The 19,290-nt window shown below is 46.8% G+C and overlaps 2 protein-coding genes across 3 annotated transcripts in view; both read left to right on the top strand.

Moving 5' to 3' along the window:
• The first annotated feature begins 2 nt into the window (after positions 1 to 2).
• Positions 3 to 2,834, top strand: ACYP1 (acylphosphatase 1). The gene is made up of 3 exons (XM_073610744.1): positions 3 to 154; positions 1,867 to 1,954; positions 2,104 to 2,834. The coding sequence occupies exons 2-3, from the start codon at positions 1,871 to 1,873 to the stop codon at positions 2,317 to 2,319; spliced, it is 300 nt and encodes a 99-aa protein (XP_073466845.1). The 5' UTR covers positions 3 to 154; positions 1,867 to 1,870; the 3' UTR covers positions 2,320 to 2,834.
• Positions 2,835 to 6,483: 3,649 nt separating this feature from the next.
• The window catches only part of MLH3 (mutL homolog 3), a 32,169-nt gene continuing 19,362 nt past the window's right edge, over positions 6,484 to 19,290 (top strand). The window contains exons 1-5 of one of the 2 annotated variants that reach the window (XM_073610737.1): positions 6,485 to 7,178; positions 9,867 to 12,468; positions 14,799 to 14,891; positions 16,791 to 16,855; positions 17,820 to 17,924. In XM_073610737.1, coding sequence (XP_073466838.1) covers positions 9,942 to 12,468; positions 14,799 to 14,891; positions 16,791 to 16,855; positions 17,820 to 17,924 — 2,790 coding nt within the window. In that variant the 5' untranslated portion in view covers positions 6,485 to 7,178; positions 9,867 to 9,941. Of the gene's footprint in view, positions 7,179 to 9,866; positions 12,469 to 14,798; positions 14,892 to 16,790; positions 16,856 to 17,819; positions 17,925 to 19,290 lie in introns of both variants that reach the window. The other variant, XM_073610738.1, reaches the window with a different exon arrangement.

Genomic DNA, 19,290 nt, shown 5'->3' with positions numbered 1-19,290 from the left:
GGAAGACCAATCAGTGTGCTGGGGGCGGGGAGATGCAGAGAACAGAGCCAATGGGCGAGACCGAGGCTGGGACGCGCAAAGGAACGGAAGCTCCTACGTCATCATCCTGCGACTCTGCTGGCCGGGTGTTGTCATAGGAACGGAGCAGCGCAAAGTGAGTGGGCTGTTGTGTCATCAGAGGGCCCCTCCTGTGTATGAATGGGAGTACTGTGCGACTCACTATATATCCAGCCACAGAGGGGGGGTAAAGGATTGTGAGACTCCCCCTATATATCCAGCCCCTCCGGTGTAAGGGGTGGGGCGTGTGCAGAAGCCCCCATATATCCAGCCATGTATTGGGGTCTCCATGTGTCCTCCTGGAGTTGTGTCTTTAGATGCCCCCTCTATATCCAGCCATGGAAGGGCTTTTTCCTGTATATAAGGGAAGGGAGCACTGTGTCAGCAAGAGGCCCCTATATATCCAACCATATGGGGCCCCTGCTGTGTATGATGGGGTAGAGCATTGTGATGCCCACTATATAGTCATACATGGGAGGGCAGGGTACAAGATTGTGATCCCCATATATCCAGCCATGAAGGGGGTCTTCTCATTCTTCCTGTGTACACAGGGGCCCCTCCTATGTCCTCTATATACCAACCATAGAGGGGCTCTTCCTGTGTATGGGGGAAGGGGTGGAGCATTCTGTAAACGGGCCCTCCTTTGTATGGTGGGTGTAGAGCAGGGATATGCAAATAGCAGACCTCCAGCTGTTGCAAAACTACAAGTCCCATCATGCCTCTGCTTTTGGGTGTCATGCTTGTGGCTCTCAAAGTCTTGCTATGCCTCATGGGACTTGTAGTTCTGCAACAGCTGGAGGTCCGCTAATTGCATATCCCTGGTGTAGGGGATTGTGAGGCCCCTTATATATCAAGCCATTGGGAGGAGGGGGGTAGAGGACAGTTAGGGGCCCCTCCTGTGTATGGGGGGGGGGTAGGGTTGTGTCAGTAGATCCCCCTATATATTCAAGCAGGGGGGTTTCCTCCTGTGTATGGTGGGGGTGGAGGATAGCGAGGCTCCTTATATAACTAAACCTGAGGGAGGGGTTGGGTTGCGTCAGCAGAGGCCCCTATATATACAACCATGGGTGGGGGGTGGCCCGGCTCTCCCGTGTATGGTTGGGGTAGAGGATTGAAAGGCTCCTTCTATATCAAGCCACGGGGGGTCCTAGAGGGGCCCGCCTGTGTATGGGAATTTCCTTGTGTCTTCTCATTCCCACTGTGTACACAGGGGCCCCTCCTATGTATAGGGGTAAGGCTGTGTCAGTTGAGGCTCCTATATGCCCTCTGTTGTATGGTGGGTGTAGAGCATTGCAAGGCCCCCTATATAGAAAACCATTAGGGAGGGGGGGGGGTTGGGCAGAGTAGAGTTAGGGACCCTTCGTATGTATGGGAGTCTCCGTATGTCTTCTCTTTTGTCCTGTGTACACAGGGGCCCCTCCTATATATATGGAGGAGGGTAGGTTTGTGTCATCAGAGGCCCCTTTATATCCAGCCATGGAGGAGCCCTTTGTGTGTAATGCAGTCTTTGTGCCTTCTCATTTGTCCTGTGTACACAGGGGCCCCATGTCCATGAGCACAGTTTTATCCAGAAGTTGGTTTTATGTCAGCAGCCTTTCCCTGGCAAGTACAGGCTGCCATGTCTGGAGGTACAAACACCCAGTACAGGGAGAGTAAGAAATGCTCTGACAAATGCAGAGATGGAAATATGTAACAGCAAAGCAACATGAGAGTGATGAAGGAATTAATGAGCTTAGAAGAGGGATTGGTCAGTGAAGAATCGATGATTTATCGCCATGATAACCATGTCATTTGTCTCTTCCCCCTCAGGAACATGGCGGAGGGTGGCTCGCTCATCTCCCTGGACTATGAGGTGTTTGGGAAGGTGCAGGGGGTTTTCTTCCGCAAGTACACACAGGTAACGTCCATCCATCCCGCTCGCCATCCTCACCGAGGAGGACCTCACATGTTGCCCCCTAGTGGGCGTGTCATGTCGTCACTCTCATTGCTCAGATTTCTGACGTTCTGTCATCGTGCTGACGGTGCTCTTTGTTACCCCAATTTCAGGCGGAGGGGACACGTCTGGGCTTGGTAGGCTGGGTGAAGAATACAGACAATGGGACGGTCCAAGGGCAGATTCAGGGGCCGCTGAGCCGAGTGCGGGAGATGCAGAAATGGCTGCAGGAAAAAGGGAGCCCCAAATCCAGAATCACAGAGGCCAAATTTCACAACGAGAGGGACATCCAACAACTGGAGTTCAGAAGTTTCTCCGTTAAAAAGTGACAGTCCAGACATGCAGGAGTTAATGGGGAATGCTTTGTCCTGCAGGATCGTCCGGGTGATGTCACAGAGAAAATGACAAATTGCTTGTACAGCGTGAACTTTCAGCTGTACACTCCATATACTGTATTGTGTTGTTGGTTCTGTTGCACTGAAATAAAGGGAAATAACCCTCATAATTCCCTCTGTGTGCTCGTCTCTAATCATCTCATGTTGGAGCACAGGGCCAGCAATCCGTGTACACGGAATATCCCCCACACCAGCATTAACCATCCATGTACACAGAATATCCCTCACACCAGAGCTAACCATCCATGTACACAGAATATCCCTCACACCAGAGCTAACCATCCATATACACAAAATATCCCCCACACCGGAGCTAACCATCCATATACACAGACTATCCCTCACACCAGAACTAACCATCCATATACACACACAATATCCCTCACACCAGAGCTAACCAGAGTGGATATAAATCAATGATTTAAAAATAAAAATTTTTTTGATTTAAACTGATATTATTTTTCTTTTTTTTTTTTTTTTTTTATCAAATTTATTTAAAAAAAATGCTTTTGGAGCAAAAATCTATCTAAAGATTGTTTTCTATTTAAGATGCATTAATCATTTAGTGTATTCAGCATGATATGGAGCTTAGTTATGTAGGATGAGGCTGTATATTTTGCAATATTTACATTTTTTGGTAAACTCGTCAATGAATCCAAGCTCTGCAAGCTGAGATAACATGCAGTACATTGATGCATTCACACAATTTCATCCATCCCCCTCCATCCATGTACACAGAATATCCCTCACACCGGAGCTAACCATCCATATACACAGAATATCCCTCACACCGGAGCTAACCATCCATATACACAGAATATCCCTCACACCTGAGCCAACCATCCATATACACAGAATATCCCCCACACCAGAGCCAACCATCCATATACACAGAATATCCCCCACACCTGAGCCAACCATCCATATATACAGAATATCCCTCACGCCGGAGCTAACCATCCATATATACAGAATATCCCTCACGCCGGAGCTAACCATCCATGTACACAGAATAGCCCTCACACCGGAGCTAACCATCTGTGTACACCAGGGGTGACGAACTGCTGGCCGTGGCACCCTCTGATGTGGTCCGTCATCTTCTGCTCTGGGATGGCGGGTTGGCAAGCCCAGATCGCAGGTTACCGACCCGCCATCCCTGAGCATCAGTGTGAAGAACGGAGCGGCACTAGAGGAAGCAGAGCCAATGCTTCCTGTATAGCACCGGCTCTTGTCAAAGGGGAAGTGATATTAAATGTAGTCCTCCTGTGACAGGAGCGACACAGAAAGCATCGGCTCTGCGCCCTTCTGCAGCCGCTTGCTTCCTCCAGCGCCGGCTCCTGTCACACTGATGCTCGGGGATGGTGGGCCGGGAACCAGCCAGCAATATCCACCAACAGTAAATGCCAGCAGGACCCGCCAGCAGTATCAGCCCTGGAAGACAGCCAGCAGCAGACACCAGTCATACCCACTTGGGGGCAGCAGCAGCCAGCGATACCTGCAGGAATCCTGAGGAGGAAGTGAAGATTGAGGTCAGTTGAGGTGAAGGTAAACCTTAGTGTATCAGTGTGAATGCAGCCTTAGGCCCCTTTCACACGATCGATCCAATCAGGTCCGCCTGTCTGTTTTTCAGGTGGACCCAATCGGACTCTCCATTCACCTCCTATAGAGTGGCAAATATAAAATTGTGTTTTTTTACAGCTGCCTATCGCCAATCCGATCTGCTTTAAAAAAACAGAAAAGAGGAGCCGTCACCTTCTGTCTGGAGGGCCCATAGAGGAGAGCGGGCAATGTCTGCTCTGTATATGCAGGGTGGACACAGACCTGTCATCCGCCGGCAACTTGGGTTGCCACCCGTTCGGGATTCATCCAGACAGTACGGGTCTTGAATCGTGTGCCTGGGTTTTGTACTGCCTGTAACCCGGGCACATGATTCAGCTCAGAACAGTGACAGACCATTCAGGCGGGGGCCATCAGCACACCTGTCACCGTGAGACAGCAGCAGTGGCATTGCTTGTAAATAAGTACACTGTGCCTGCGGTGTGTGCTGGAATCCAAAGCTCCTTTCCTCTGCACGATCTCTGGTATCTCTGACTCAACTCCCCTCCAATCACCAGTGTGGTGTGCTGAGGAGGAGCTCCTGTCGGGCTGGCCGCTGCTCACATTACATGCATGGAGGAGCTGAGCTGAGTTTTTTTTTCTGAGAAAAGTCTCCTCAAAAGGAAAGCTGCAAAGTTTAGGAGTATTTGTTGTGCAGGTGATGCAGTGAAGGGTTCAGGCGAGAGGAGAATCGGACTAGATAATGAGTGTATGGCAGGGGGGAGTGTGCAGCCCAATCACAGCTGACAGATACCTTCTAAGCAGCACACATGTCTATCTATACAAACATCCCCCCAATCACTCAGGCCAGATAATGTGAAAGTAATGTATGACCATTCCCGTAACCCTGTGTATATGTGATGAGTCTACACTTCTGATTGTACAGACTCATGGCCTGGATAACACAGGGTTATATGAATGGTCATAAATTACCTTCACATCATCTGTACATACAGAATGCTGGGGGCTGGATAATATAGATATGTACTTGCAGATTATTTTCATTGAATAGTACTGCTGTATGATTTATTGCTGTATAGATTAGTAGATGAGCACAAGAGCTTTTTTTTGATTAGACATCACCATCTGACCACTTCTCAGCCCCCAACTTACATCACCCCCAGACCTCTTTATACATCCAACTGAGGGACATCATTCCATGGTTACTTTCCTTCCCTACATCACTCCCTGGTCACCCCATAGACACTGCAAGAAATGCCTCCCCATTCTGCCCCCATCATACTCTCCGCACTCCTCTCCCGTACATACTGCCCCCATCATACCCTCCGCACTCCCTTCCCATACATACTGCCTACATCATACCCTCTGCACTCCTCTCCCATACATACTGCCCCCATCATACCCTCCGCACTCCTCTTCCGTACATACTGCCCCATCATACCCTCCGCACTCCTCTCCCATACATACTGCCTACATCATAAACTCCGCACTCCTCTCCCATACATGCTGCCCCCATCATACCCTCCGCACTCCCTTCCCATACATACTGCCTACATCATACACTCCTCTCCCATACATACTGCCTACATCATACCCTCTGCACTCCTCTCCCATACATACTGCCTACATCATACCCTCTGCACTCCTCTCCCATACATACTGCCCCCCATCATACCCTCCGCACTCCTCTCCCGTACATACTGCCCCCATCATACCCTCCGCACTCCTCTCCCGTACATACTGCCCCCATCATACCCTCCGCACTCCTCTCCCGTACATACTGCCCCCATCATACCCTCCGCACTCCTCTCCCGTACATACTGCCCCCATCATACCCTCCGCACTCCTCTCCCGTACATACTGCCCCCATCATACCCTCCGCACTCCTCTCCCGTACATACTGCCCCCATCATACCCTCCGCACTCCTCTCCCGTACATACTGCTCCCATCATACCCTCCGCACTCCTCTCCCATACATACTGCTCCCATCATACCCTCCGCACTCCTCTCCCATACATACTGCCTACATCATACCCTCCGCACTCCTCTCCCGTACATACTGCCCCCATGTAAAGGGAAACAAACCCCGTGCATTCAGATGTAAAGGGGAACTCAGCGGATTCAGATCTAAAGGGGAACTCTGTTGACTCTGATGTAAAGGGGGACTCTTGTGATTAATTTCATAGGATTAGAAATGTTATTTAACCGCTTCAGCCCCAGAAGATTTTACCCCCTTCCTGACCAGAGCACTTTTTGCAATTCCGCACTGCGTCGCTTTAACTGACAATTGCGCGGTGGTGCGACGTTGCACCCAAACAAAATTGAGGTCCTTTTTTTCCCACAAATAGATCTTTCTTTTGGTGGTATTTGATCATCTCTGCGGTTTTTATTTTTTGCGCTATAAACAAAAAAAGAGTGACCATTTTGAAAAAAAAAAAAAAAAACACTATTTTTTACTTTTGCGCGTGCGCCCCTAGTGGCCACAGGGTGAAGCGACGTAACATAACATCGCTTTGCCCAGCCGTGCCATTCTGCCGCAGCGAAACTGCGGTGGCTGGTCGGCAAGTGGTTAAATCACAAAAATATATGTATAGTGTATACTACATAACAAAATTCCTGTGCATTGCTTTGTACAGAGGTAACGAATTGAATGTACTACAAAAAAAAATAAAAATAATTGGCGTGCGCTGCTTAAGCGTTTGGCTTGACGAAAAGGTGGCAAACCTACCCGCAACCGCTTACCAAGTTGCTAAAGTGGCCCCTCGCTCCCCAAAAGGTTGGGCACCCCTGGTGTACGCAGTATATCCCCCCCCACACTGGTGCACAGGAGCTAACATTCTATCTGCATATTGGAGGCCAATCAGAAGTTTGGTCCTTGGGAAGATAAGGGAGGATCTTTTCTTACCGTTTGAGATGAACGAAACCACGTGACACGAGCTGCACAAACTTTTGTATACGGATGTGCACACATGTACTGATTACATGTCTGCTGTAACCAACAAGTGCCCGCCCCCGTATCCATGACAATCCGAGGACCCGCCTATTGGAATCAGGGAGACCGGAAGAGCCCGCCCTCTGTGACCAAGACAATGCTGGGAAACCGCCCCCCCCAGTAACCAGGAAGAAGGGAAAAGTCCCGCCCCCTGTAACCAGGAAGAATGGAAGAGTCCCGCCCCCTGTAACCAGGAAACCTGTTTTGATTGATGGATAAAGAAAGCTCATTGAACTAACTGAGGTAAAATATATATTAATTTACTGTTACTGCCCCCCCACATCATATTACATTGTGTACACCTCCATTACATTGTATATATACTTCTATTACATTGTATATACCTCTATTATATTGTATATACCTCTATTATATTGTGTATATACTTCTATTACATTGTATACACCTCCATTACATTGTATATACCTCAGTCACCCTTATATACACCTCTATTACATTGTATATACCTCGGTCACCCTAATATACACCTCCAATACATTGTATATACCTCCATTACATTGTATATACCTCGGTCACCCTTATATACACCTCTATTACATTGTATATACCTCTAGCACCCTTATATATAGTTCTATTACATTGTATGTGTTCCTGTCACCCTGGATATACCTCCTTTACATTGTATTTATCACCCTGTATATACCACTGTAACATTGTATTTTATCTTTTGCTGACTAGGCCTTTTCTGACACTTTTTGTTTGTAGCACTAGACCTCCAAATATTATACTTTTTATGTTTTTATTTATTTTTTTTTTTCAAAATGTCACTTCCGCCCATAGCTCTTAAAGGGCCATTTAAAAAAAAAATTTTTAAATGACAATTTTTTTTTAATCTTTTTTTTTTTTTTTATTGCATTTAAGTGTAAATATGAGATCTGAGGTCTTTTTGACCCCAGATCTCATATTTAAGAGGTACTGCCATGCTTTTTTCTATTACAAGAGATGTTTACATTCCTTGTAATAGGAATAAAAGTGACAATATTTTTTTTTTTTTTTAAAGGTAAAATGAATAAGAATTTTTTTTTTTTTTAAACGCGCCCCGTCCCGCTGAGCTCGCATGCAGAAGCGAACGCATACGTGAGTAGCGCCTGCATATGAAAACGGTGTTTAAACCACACATGTGAGGTATCGCTGCGATCGGTAGAGCGGGAGCAATAATTCTAGCCCTAGACCTCCTCTGTAACTCAAAACATGCAACCTGTAGAATTTTTTTAAACGTCGCCTATGGAGATTTTTAAGGGTAAAAGTTTGTCGCCATTCCACGAGCGTTCACAATTTTGAAGCGTGACATGAAAAAAGACAGACAATTTTGAAAAAAAGAAACAATATTTTTTTTTTACTTTCTGCTATAATACATATCGAATAAAAAAAATGTAAAAAATCGAATTTCTTCATCAATTTAGGCCAATTTGTATTCTGCTATATATTTTTGGTAAAAAAAAAAAAATCGTATATTGATTGGTTTGCGTTTAAATTTATAGCGTTTTTAACTGTGTGAGGGATGGACTGACCGGAGGAAGAGAGACATCTGTGTTCCTGATTAGCAGGAATGACAGCTCCCGCTTTCCCTCTGTGACAGAGCAGCGGTCTTCCTTGTTTACATAGGCAGACCACCGTTTTGTCTCTCCTACGAACAATCGGCGGGTCCCGGCGGCCTTAGGACCCCCTGATTGGCTCCCGCTGTGTCCAATCACAGCGTGAGCACGGCTCCATCGGCGAGCGTGTGCACCCTAGAGCCGAAGGCAACAATCGTGAACCAGCGGCTTTATACTCTGGAAGCAAGGCGGATGAGCACCAGACTCCTAATGCTGGATATTGTTTTTAACATTGTGAGTGTCAATACACTTTTTACATTAAAACTGTGATCATACTACACTTAGATGGTGCTGCTCTTTTTGTTCTTTGTGTCTCTAGAGTCCCTTCTAGCTCTCATTTTAAAGACTTGCATATCACAGACCTATGGACTATGTATTGGTGGTCACATCACCGTCTGATTAGGACTTAACAGAAACAACCCCAGCTGGAGTGCGCCAATAAATGTTTTTTGTGCCTCTAAGTGTAGCATTATGGTTACATTTAAAGGGGTTCTAAAGGGTCGTGTTTTTCCACCTTAATGCATCCTAAGTTTAGGCCAATATATATTCTTCTACATATATTTTGTAAAAAAAAAATGCAATAAGTGTATATTGATTGGTTTGCGCAAAAGTTATTGTGTCTACAAAATAGGGGATATATTTATGGCATTTTTGTTATTATTATTTTTTTTTTTTACTAGTAATGACGGTGATCTCAGATTTTTAGCGGGACTGCGACATTACGGCGGACAGGGATACTTTTGACACTTTTTTAGGAACATCGACATTTATACAGCGATCAGAGCTAAAAATAGCCACTGATTACTGTATAAATGTCACTGGCAGGGAAGGGGTTAACCCTCCTCCTCTCCCCTCTCTCTCATCTCCCTCACACCAGCCACAATTCTTTGCAAAGGCAAAGTGCAGGTTAATTTGTTTTATATTTACAGTACACTTTATACTGTATTTTGTATTGCTGTAATCATTTCTATATGGATAAATGGTTGTGGAACGAATCATCTGAGTTTCCAATATTTCTTAAGGGGAAATTTGCTTTGATATACAAGTGCTTTGGATTACAAGCACGTTTGCGGAACAAATTATGCTCGCAATCCAAGGTTTTACTGTACTTCTACTACACCATATCACATTGTGTATATACCTCTATTCCAGCATTAACATTGTATATACTTCAATTACACCATATTGCATTGCATACAGTATATCCACATTACACCATATCACATTGTATATACCAATGTTACACTATATCGCCTTGTATAGTTTTCTGTGTTAATCATTGTTATTTCTGTTTTTTTTTTTTTTTTTTTCTCAGTCAAGTATCTATAGCAGTATGGGTCTGTGAAGATGGAGGTCCATTTCCACGTTCCTATGTACTGTCTTGCTTAGGATGATCCACGTCTTGCCAGAGGATGTCAGATGTCGTTTGCGGTCAGGAATTGCTATAACTTCGGTCAGTCAGTGTGTGGAGGAACTTCTGCTGAACAGTGCTGATGCTCAGGCCACGTGTATTGCAGTACGGGTTGACCTTGAGATCTTTAGGGTGCAGGTGGTGGATAATGGCCGTGGTTTGGGCCCAGAGGACATGGAAAGAGTGGGGATGAGATACTTCACCAGTAAGTGCCATTCCCTGAAGGACTTAGAAGATTTAAAATTTTATGGGTTTCGTGGGGAGGCGATCGCCAGCATGGCCGATGTGTGCAGCATTGTAGAGATCTCCTCCAAGCAGAAACCTACCGGCCAAACATTCATCAAACTTTTCCAGAACGGGAAGCCACTTCCGGTGCAGCAGGCTGAGGTGACTCGCCCCAGCACTGGTACCACTGTGTCACTGTATAACCTCTTCTATAACCTGCCCGTGCGGAGGGGGTGTGTGGATCCTGTCTTGGAACTGGAGAGGATTCGCCGGAAGGTGGAAGCAGCTTCTCTTATGAAACCAACCATCTCCTTCTCTTTGAAGAATGACGCTCTTCATTCTATGGTTCTGCAGCTGCCAAAAACCCGGGATGTGTGTTCACGCTTCTGCCAGATCTATGGCCTGGTTAAATCCCAGCACCTTCGAGAGATCCACCATACACAAGACAGGTTGAAGATTGTTGGCTTTATCAGTTCCGAAGGACACTACAACAAAGCAATGCAGTTCCTGTATGTCAATAGTCGACTGGTGTTGAAAACACACTTACACAAACTCATTGACTCTCTTTTGAGGAAAGAAAGTGTAATATGCCGGCCAAAAGCCAGCCAAGCAGTCCGCACAAACTGCAGCCCTGGCTCCCACCGGACGATCTCTGAGTTGCATGGCATTTTTGTGCTCGATATCCAGTGCCCGTATGATGAGTATGATATCTGCTTTGAGCCTAATAAAACATTGATTGAATTCCAGGACTGGGGCTCTGTGCTTCTGTGTGTAGAGCAGGGGGTAAAGAACTTCCTGAAGAAAGAGAACCTGTATTTAGAACCTTCTAAAGAAGATATCACTGAGTTTAATCAGAAACATCAGGTCAGGTTATCAGGCCATGAATCGTCACCTGAAGACAATTCAGAGCCATCAAATTCCAGAGGAATTAGCGAGTCAATATTGGTCTACCCTGACCCAAAAAGCCTGCGATCAAAGTCAGTGTGTCGGAAAAATGTGATTTCAGCACATATGGTGGACAGTTCTGCAATCGAGGATACAACTGACACCAAGGCTGCCAGCGTAGAAGCTATTTCACTGTCCTCATCTACCTCACAGATGGACAACAAGGAGAAACTGGACTGTCCGAATTTTAGTTCTGATTTTACACCCTGCAGGTCAGGAAAGCTGAAACTTGAGTCCGATGGAGAAAAGGACATTAAGCAATTATCTGGGCAGAAAAACAGACTCTGTCATCATGGTGTCACAGCTGGCTGCTCCAGATTGGAATCCTGTAGGAATGACCAGGAGTTTGTCACTTCCAGCGGCTCACTGGAACATCATCCAGGACAAAGCATGCTTTTAAATATAAGTCTAAATGCTGAATTGGAGGGAGCAGACCAGAGCGGCTCTAAGCCTCCATCCTGGGGTATGAACACTTCTGATGGAGAACCAGGCTGTTTATCTGCTGTCACCTACACGCCTCATTTTCTGGATTCAGCACACAGAATCGGTGCAGATCATCCTACCGGTATAACAATTTCTAAAACAACCACCGTACCTCCAGAACTCTCAATGAAAAAAAAAACATTGAAGTTACATCTGCCAGTGGGCCTAGGATCTCTGGATAAATTCAAAAGATCTTATGGAAAGAAGGGGGCTGCAGCCCCTGTTGGCCTAGTCCATGATGGAGCAGAATCAGCCAGGGTAGAAGCCTTGTGTCCTTCAAATGAACGCATACAGCCAGCTGTGCAACAGACTGTGTTCCACACAGAGAGTGAGAAGAGGGCTGTGATTGCCAGTCCCTTGACTCTATCCAGCTATGCAAATTTAAGGGAAAAGGAGCCAGGAACCATCAAATTTCACAGCTCCCTATCAACTAAGCTGTGTCGACTAAAAAAGGACATGGACCTGGCCCGTTGCCCTCTGGAGATACGATCTGGAGAGTTACAGCCAATAAATGACACTGACCACTCAATGTTTGAACTTCCCCAAACCGCAGCACCCTCCAGCAACATTCAGATATGTACAAATGTGAATATGGACACAGGAGGCTTGGCTTGTGAGCCAGAAAAAGATGAACTGGAGCCACAAACATCACAGACGGGAATCCAGCAAGAAGAGAATGAAGCACAGAATTCCTCCTCGGAGTGGCTGCAACATTATGAGCAAAGTCTGGGGAGGAATGTCTTCATCAACCCCTGCACTGGACTCAGTACTTACAGTGCCCCACAGGCGGATCAAACTGTGGCCTGTACCAAAGATTTGTCCACTTTGTCTGTCCAGGTGGTCTGTGATAATGGTACGTACCATCCATTTGTGAAAGCTGGCCTCACTCTGCCATCTTACCTAGTTTACAGTGTCATATACAGTAGGTTGAATTTTTAAAGGATATCTAGACCCAAGAACAAAAATGTAATATATTGCAGCCTACCAGTCCTTAGATGTGGTGGCTGCATTAGTTTTCTGTACACTTTTTACAAGTACAGAAAATATCTGGTGAGCCTTCCAGAAATCCATTGTCTTTGTAATTTCCTGTGAGATGAATTGAATCTCAAACAATAGTATCAGGCTTCCCAGCTTTCCTTGAAAACTTCACAACACCCCTCTCAATGTAATGAGATTGGGAGGTGTTCTGTTGTCCTCTCCTACACTTCTGTGCCTCCATAAATACAGTACAGTCAGTGAGTGTTATCACTCTAGGACAGAAAGGGATCAATTCACTGACAATTAAATAACAGGAAATAAAATGCGGTAAAATACTGCATGCGGTAAATCAGTATAAGAATTCACCGTTCAATACCGAATGCGGTATTTGTTTGATTTAGCAGAATTACCGTATTATTTAATGCAGTAATTTACCGCATTGAGCTGGTTGCTAATAAGGAGCGGACCGGGATTTGTCTTTGACAAATAGCTGTTTGCTAAGCAGCGGGTCGGGAAGCCAGCCGCCACGTCCTTAACAACCGATGACTCATCAGCTGTGAGTGGGCTTACCCGCTCACAGCTGATTATAAAAAAAAAGCCGAAAATGTAAAATTTGGAACAAAAAAACAGCGTGCCCCCCCCAGTCCATACCAGGCCCTTCGGGTCTGGTATGGATCTTAAGGGGAACCCCACACTAACAAATAAAAAAAAAAAATGGCTTGCCCCCCCCCCCCCGAGCAAGCGCCACCCCCCCCCTCTCCCGAACCATACCAGGCCACATGCACTCAACGTGGGGGGTTTACCCCTACCTGTTCACCAAATAGAAAAGAAGTGTAGTGTTATTAAAAATCGTGTCTTCTTCCTCTGGTGATTTCTTCTCTCTCTGGTGGTTTCTTCTCCCTTCGCTAATGTCACAAGGAGACAGTGGAGGGAGAAGAAACCACTGGAGAGAGAACAGGGAGAAGAAACACCAGAGGGAGAAGACAGTGGAGGGAGAAGAAACCACTGGAGAGAGAAGAGGGGGAAGAAACACCGGAGGAAGAAGACACAATTTTTAATAAAGAACTTGGCAAAAACCGTCTCTTGTGTTTTGTAACAATACACTTTTTTTTTATTTTGGTGAATAGGTAGGGGTACAATGTACCCCATACTCATTCACTTGGGAGGGCCTGGAATCTGGGGGTCCCCTTGTTAAAGGTGGCTTCCAAATTTAGATAAGCCCCCTGACCGCAGACCCCCACAATCACCGCCCAGGGTCGTCGGGAAGAGGCCCTTGTCCCCATCAATATCGGGACAAGGTGCTTTGGGGTGGGGGGGCCCAAAACGCCCACCCTCCCATGTTGAGGGTATGTGGCCCGGTATGGTTCAGAAAGGGGGGGGCGCACACTCGCTCAGTCTTTCCCCGCCCCCCCCTTTCCCGACCTGCCGGGCTGCATGCTCGGATGAGGGACTGGTATGGATTTTGGGGGGAACCCCACGCTTTTTTTTTTCATAGTTTTTAATTGTCGGATTTTTGTTTTACAATCAGTTGTCAGTGGGGAAGCCTACTGACAGCTGATGAATCATCGGTTGTTAAGGACGTGGCAGCCGGCTTCCAGGCTAGCTGCTTAGCAACAGCTATTTGTCAAAAAACAGCCTGGGGGGGTCCCAGGCTGTTTTTTGTTAAATACCGCCAGCCAAACCCTGGTGGTAAATATCATATGCTTTTTAATGCTCTTGTCAGTTTGTTAAATGGACTTAGGAGATTTTTATGTGGTATTTACTGGCACTCTATTTTATTTTTTCGGTAAATACCGCATAATTGTTGTTTTTTTTTTTGTGAATTGGACTTAGTTTACCGCATGCAATAATTTATGAAAATGAGTAATGTGATACTCACATCGCATGCGGTAAAATTAGTGAATTGACCCCAAAGTGTGTTACTGTCAGGATTACCAGGTGTAAATAAAGGGAAGAAAGGGAAAAAAAAAAAACAAACAAATGCAGCCACCCCATCTGAGGACTGGTCAGCTGCAATATACACTTAATATACACTGGATACACTTTTTAAGCCATAGATGTCATATGCTGGTCAGATGTGCTCCTTCTTTGTTAGTGCATTGGTTGTAAGATTTGCAGAAATACCCCATAAAATACCTATGCTCTGACAACAGAGGAATCAGGCTGACCTGTATAACAGCAGTAGATTTTTTTCCTTTCATCTAGGATTCCAGTACCAATGTCATCCGTTTAGGACTGAGCTGCTAGAGCCATTCTTACCCAGAGCCAGTTCAGAGAGAGGGCCACCCAGCCAGAGAGGTAGAGACTAACATTTCTATCCTTCTGATACAGAGGACTGTCCTTCCCAATCCCCTCCTTACTCCTCTTATGACAGGACACTCCACCTCAGACTCCCCTAATACCTCGTCACCCCCCCCCCGTCACTCTCCGTCACTGTCCCCAATACAGAGGACTGTCATCCCCAATACCTCTTCCCTGATTCAGAGAACTGTCCTCCCATTTCCCCCTAATGCCTCTGTGATAGAGGACTTCTCTCCTGTCCTCCTCCCTCACTCCTCCCTGATACAGAGGACTGTCCTTCCTCACTCCTCCCTGAAAGAGAACTGTCCTCCCCCTCCTCCTTCACTCCTCTCTGATAGAGAGGACTGTCCTCCCCCTCCTCCTTCACTCCTCTCTGATAGAGAGGACTGTCCTCCCCCTCCTCCTTCACTCCTCTCTGATAGAGAGGACTGTCCTCCCCCTCCTCCTTCACTCCTCTCTGATAGAGAGGACTGTCCTCCCCCTCCTCCTTCACTCCTCTCTGATAGAGAGGACTGTCCTCCCCCTCCTTCCTCACTCCTCTCTGATAGAGAGGACTGTCCTCCCCCTCCTCCCTCACTCCTCTCTGATAGAGAGGACTGTCCTCCCCCTCCTCCCTCACTCCTCTCTGATACAGAGGACTGTCCTCCCCCTCCTCCCTCACTCCTCTCTGATACAGAGGACTGTCCTCCCCCTCCTCCCTCACTCCTCTCTGATAGAGAGGACTGTCCTCCCCCTCCTCCCTCACTCCTCCCTGCTACAGAGGACTGTCCTCCCCCCTCCTCCCTGCTACAGAGGACTGTCCTCCCCCCTCCTCCCTGCTACAGAGGACTGTCCTCCCCCCTCCTCCCTGCTACAGAGGACTGTCCTCCCCCCTGACTCCTTCCTGATACAGAGGACTGTCCTCCCCCCTCCTCCCTCCTCCCTCACTCCTCGCTGATACAGAGGACTGTCCTCCCCCCTCCTCCCTCACTCCTCGCTGATACAGAGGACTGTCCTCCCCCTTCCTCCCTGCTACAGAGGACTGTCCTCCCCCCTCCTCCCTCACTCCTCCCTGCTACAGAGGACTGTCCTCCCCCCTCCTCCCTGCTACAGAGGACTGTCCTCCCCCCTCCCCCCTGACTACTCCCTGATACAGAGGACTGTACTCCCCCCTCCTCCCTCCTCCCTCACTCCTCGCTGATACAGAGGACTGTCCTCCCCCCTCCTCCCTCACTCCTCCCTGATACAGAGGACTGTCCTTCCTCACTCCTCCCTGATAGAGGACTGTTCTCCCCCCGCCTCCCTCACTCCTCCCTGCTACAGAGGACTGTCCTCCCCCTCCTTCCTCACTCCTCCCTGCTACAGAGGACTGTCCTCCCCCTCCTTCCTCACTCCTCCCTGCTACAGAGGACTGTCCTCCCCCTCCTTCCTCACTCCTCCCTGCTACAGAGGACTGTCCTCCCCCTCCTTCCTCACTCCTCCCTGCTACAGAGGACTGTCCTCCCCCTCCTTCCTCACTCCTCCCTGCTACAGAGGACTGTCCTCCCCCTCCTTCCTCACTCCTCCCTGATAGAGGACTGTCCTCCCCCCGCCTCCCTCACTCCTCCCTGCTACAGAGGACTGTCCTCCCCCTCCTTCCTCACTCCTTCCTGCTACAGAGGACTGTCCTTCCTCACTCCTCCCTGCTACAGAGGACTGTCCTTCCTCACTCCTCCCTGCTACAGAGGACTGTCCTTCCTCACTCCTCCCTGCTACAGAGGACTGTCCTTCCTCACTCCTCCCTGCTACAGAGGACTGTCCTTCCTCACTCCTCCCTGCTACAGAGGACTGTCCTCCCCCCTCCTCCCTCACTCCTCCCTGCTACAGAGGACTATCCTTCCCAATACCCTCAATGTAATGGAGAATATCTCTTTACAGGTGACGGCTCACTAGAGATGATGTACTCAAAGTGGCAGAATCCAGTGTTTGCCCGACATCTTGAAGTAAGTGATCCGTGTGGCCCCTGATATTTTATACTGGCAGGTCAGAAAATTCACTCCTTACCATCACACACACAATCCCTTTGTATACTGTACGTACACAATGGGAGTTTGTAAGATATCACTCAGTACTCACAGAGACCGGGCCTGCATCAAGTTCTGACCTTAACCCTACTGAACACCATTGGGATTAGTTGGACTTTAGTACATGACCTCACAAATTTCCACAAACACACTTCAAAATCTTGTAGAAAGCCTTCCTATTAGAGTGGTGGTGGGGGGGCAGTGTCAGGTAAGGAAAGGCAGCGAAACCGCTCCAGGTGAGCAAAATTGTTTTCTCCAACCTTTAGGGGCGAGTCCAGTCCGCAATCTGGATGAAGAGCCACTAACACAGGAGAAGGCTGACCGCACTCACAGGTGTGAAGAAAATAAGACGCTTTACTGAAGATAAAAATCCATCAAACGATACGTAATGACATCCAAAAACACATCAACAGCAGATTGGCAGAGATTAACGCGTTTCACTAATCCAAATTCGCTTAGTCATAATCTCTCGCTTGGATTTGTGAAACAAGTTATTCTCTGCCAATCTGCTGTTGGTGTGTTTTTGAAAGTCATTACGTATCGTTTGATGGATTTTTATCTTCAATAAAGCGTCTTATTTTCTTCACACCTGTGAGTGCGGTCAACCTTCTCCTGTGTTGGGGGGGGGGGGGGGGGGTGGTAAAGCCACAAGTGGGTGCCTACTCTGTATTAATTGCTATGGTTTTTTAATGGGAATTCCAACAAGCACATGGCGTGATAGTCAGACGTCTGCATACATTTGACCTTATAGTGTATAATGATTACATGTTTACGTCACACTCTACAGAGGTCACCATTGGTCCTGGCCCACAGCACTTTGCATATGGCTTTGTTTCTTTATAAAAGCTAGTTTAAGTCGCATTGCACATTTTTCTTGTGGCAGGTGGCAGTGGACATCGGTAAGGACCGTTCGGACTCTTTGGCTGTGAAGATACACAATATATTGTACCCGTATCGATTTACCAAGGAGATGATTCACAGCATGGAGGTACGTTGACCATACAGTATAATGGAGGGGGCAAAGCTTGCCGTGGACGGTTGTAGCACTCCTGAAGCTCTTATTATGGAAATCTATCTCTCTGGATATTAGACTGTCAAGATTTCAAACAAACTTCTTTCACATTGTCTTTATGGGGGACTGTTTGTAGAATTTTGAGGAAAATAATGAATTTAATCTATTTTGGAATAAGGCTGTAACAAAATGTGGAAAAAGTTGAGCGCTGTGAATACTTTCCGGATGCACTGTATATTGTCCTTCAGTGTTTCATCAGGGCTTACAGCCTCCCATCAGCACTTTTGTGGGTGCAGGCGAATGTTCCTGAACTCACACTGTCTGCATTCGGGAACTCGCACCCACATGGATGTAAAATTGGGAGAAGTAGCTGTGTCCCAATTGACATGAATGGGATGCCTGCTCACGGATACATGAAACGCCAGGCAAAACACGGCCCTTACGTGGGTGTGCGCTTAACCAATTGACCTCCGGAAGATTTACCCCCCCTTCATGACTAGGCCTTTTTTGCGATACAGCACTGCCTCACTTTAACTGACAATTGCGTGGTCGTGCGATACTGTACCCAAATCAAATTTATATAATTTTCCTTCATACAAATAAAGCTTTCTTTTGGTGGTATTTGATCACCTCCTGCGGTTTTTATTTTTTGCACTGAAAACAAAAAAAGACCAAGAATTTTGAAAAAAATATATAATATTTTTTTACTTTCTGCTATAAAACATATCCAATAAAAAATTTTAAAAATCGAATTCCTTCATAAATTTAGGCCAATATATATTCTGATTCATATTTTTGTAAAAAAACCAATCCCAATAAGTGTATATTGATTGATGTATGCGAATGTTATAGCGTCTACAAACTATGGGATAAATTTATGTAATTTTTTTTTTTCTTTATACTAGTAATGGCGATGATCGGTGACTTATAGCGGGGCTGCTATTGTGGCAGACCATCAGACACTGACTGACACTTTGTGGGAACCAGTGGAACTAATACAGTGATCAGCGCTAAAAATATGTACTGTCACTGTACTAATGACACTGGATGGGAAGGGTTTAAACATCTAGGGTAATCAAAGGGTTGTGCCTAGCCAGTGTTTTTGTGTACACAGTGTGCTGCTTTCACTAAGGGAAGAGATCGGTTCTAGTCCTTGCTTTGCAGGGACCAAGGATCCTCCCATCTCCCCCTGCCCCCCCCCCCCCCTTGTCAGAACTGAGATAAGCCTTGTTTACAAAGGCATATCTCAGTTCTCTCTGTTTTATTAACCACATGCCGACCGGGCCATAGCCGAAAGACGGCCACAGCGCGGTCGGCTTATCCTGGGAGGACGTCCATGGAC

Source organism: Aquarana catesbeiana, linkage group LG13 (genome assembly GCF_042186555.1).
Source record: "Aquarana catesbeiana isolate 2022-GZ linkage group LG13, ASM4218655v1, whole genome shotgun sequence".
In the NCBI taxonomy this organism is placed as follows: domain Eukaryota; kingdom Metazoa; phylum Chordata; class Amphibia; order Anura; family Ranidae; genus Aquarana; species Aquarana catesbeiana.
This window is presented reverse-complemented; position numbering and strand designations above follow the sequence as displayed.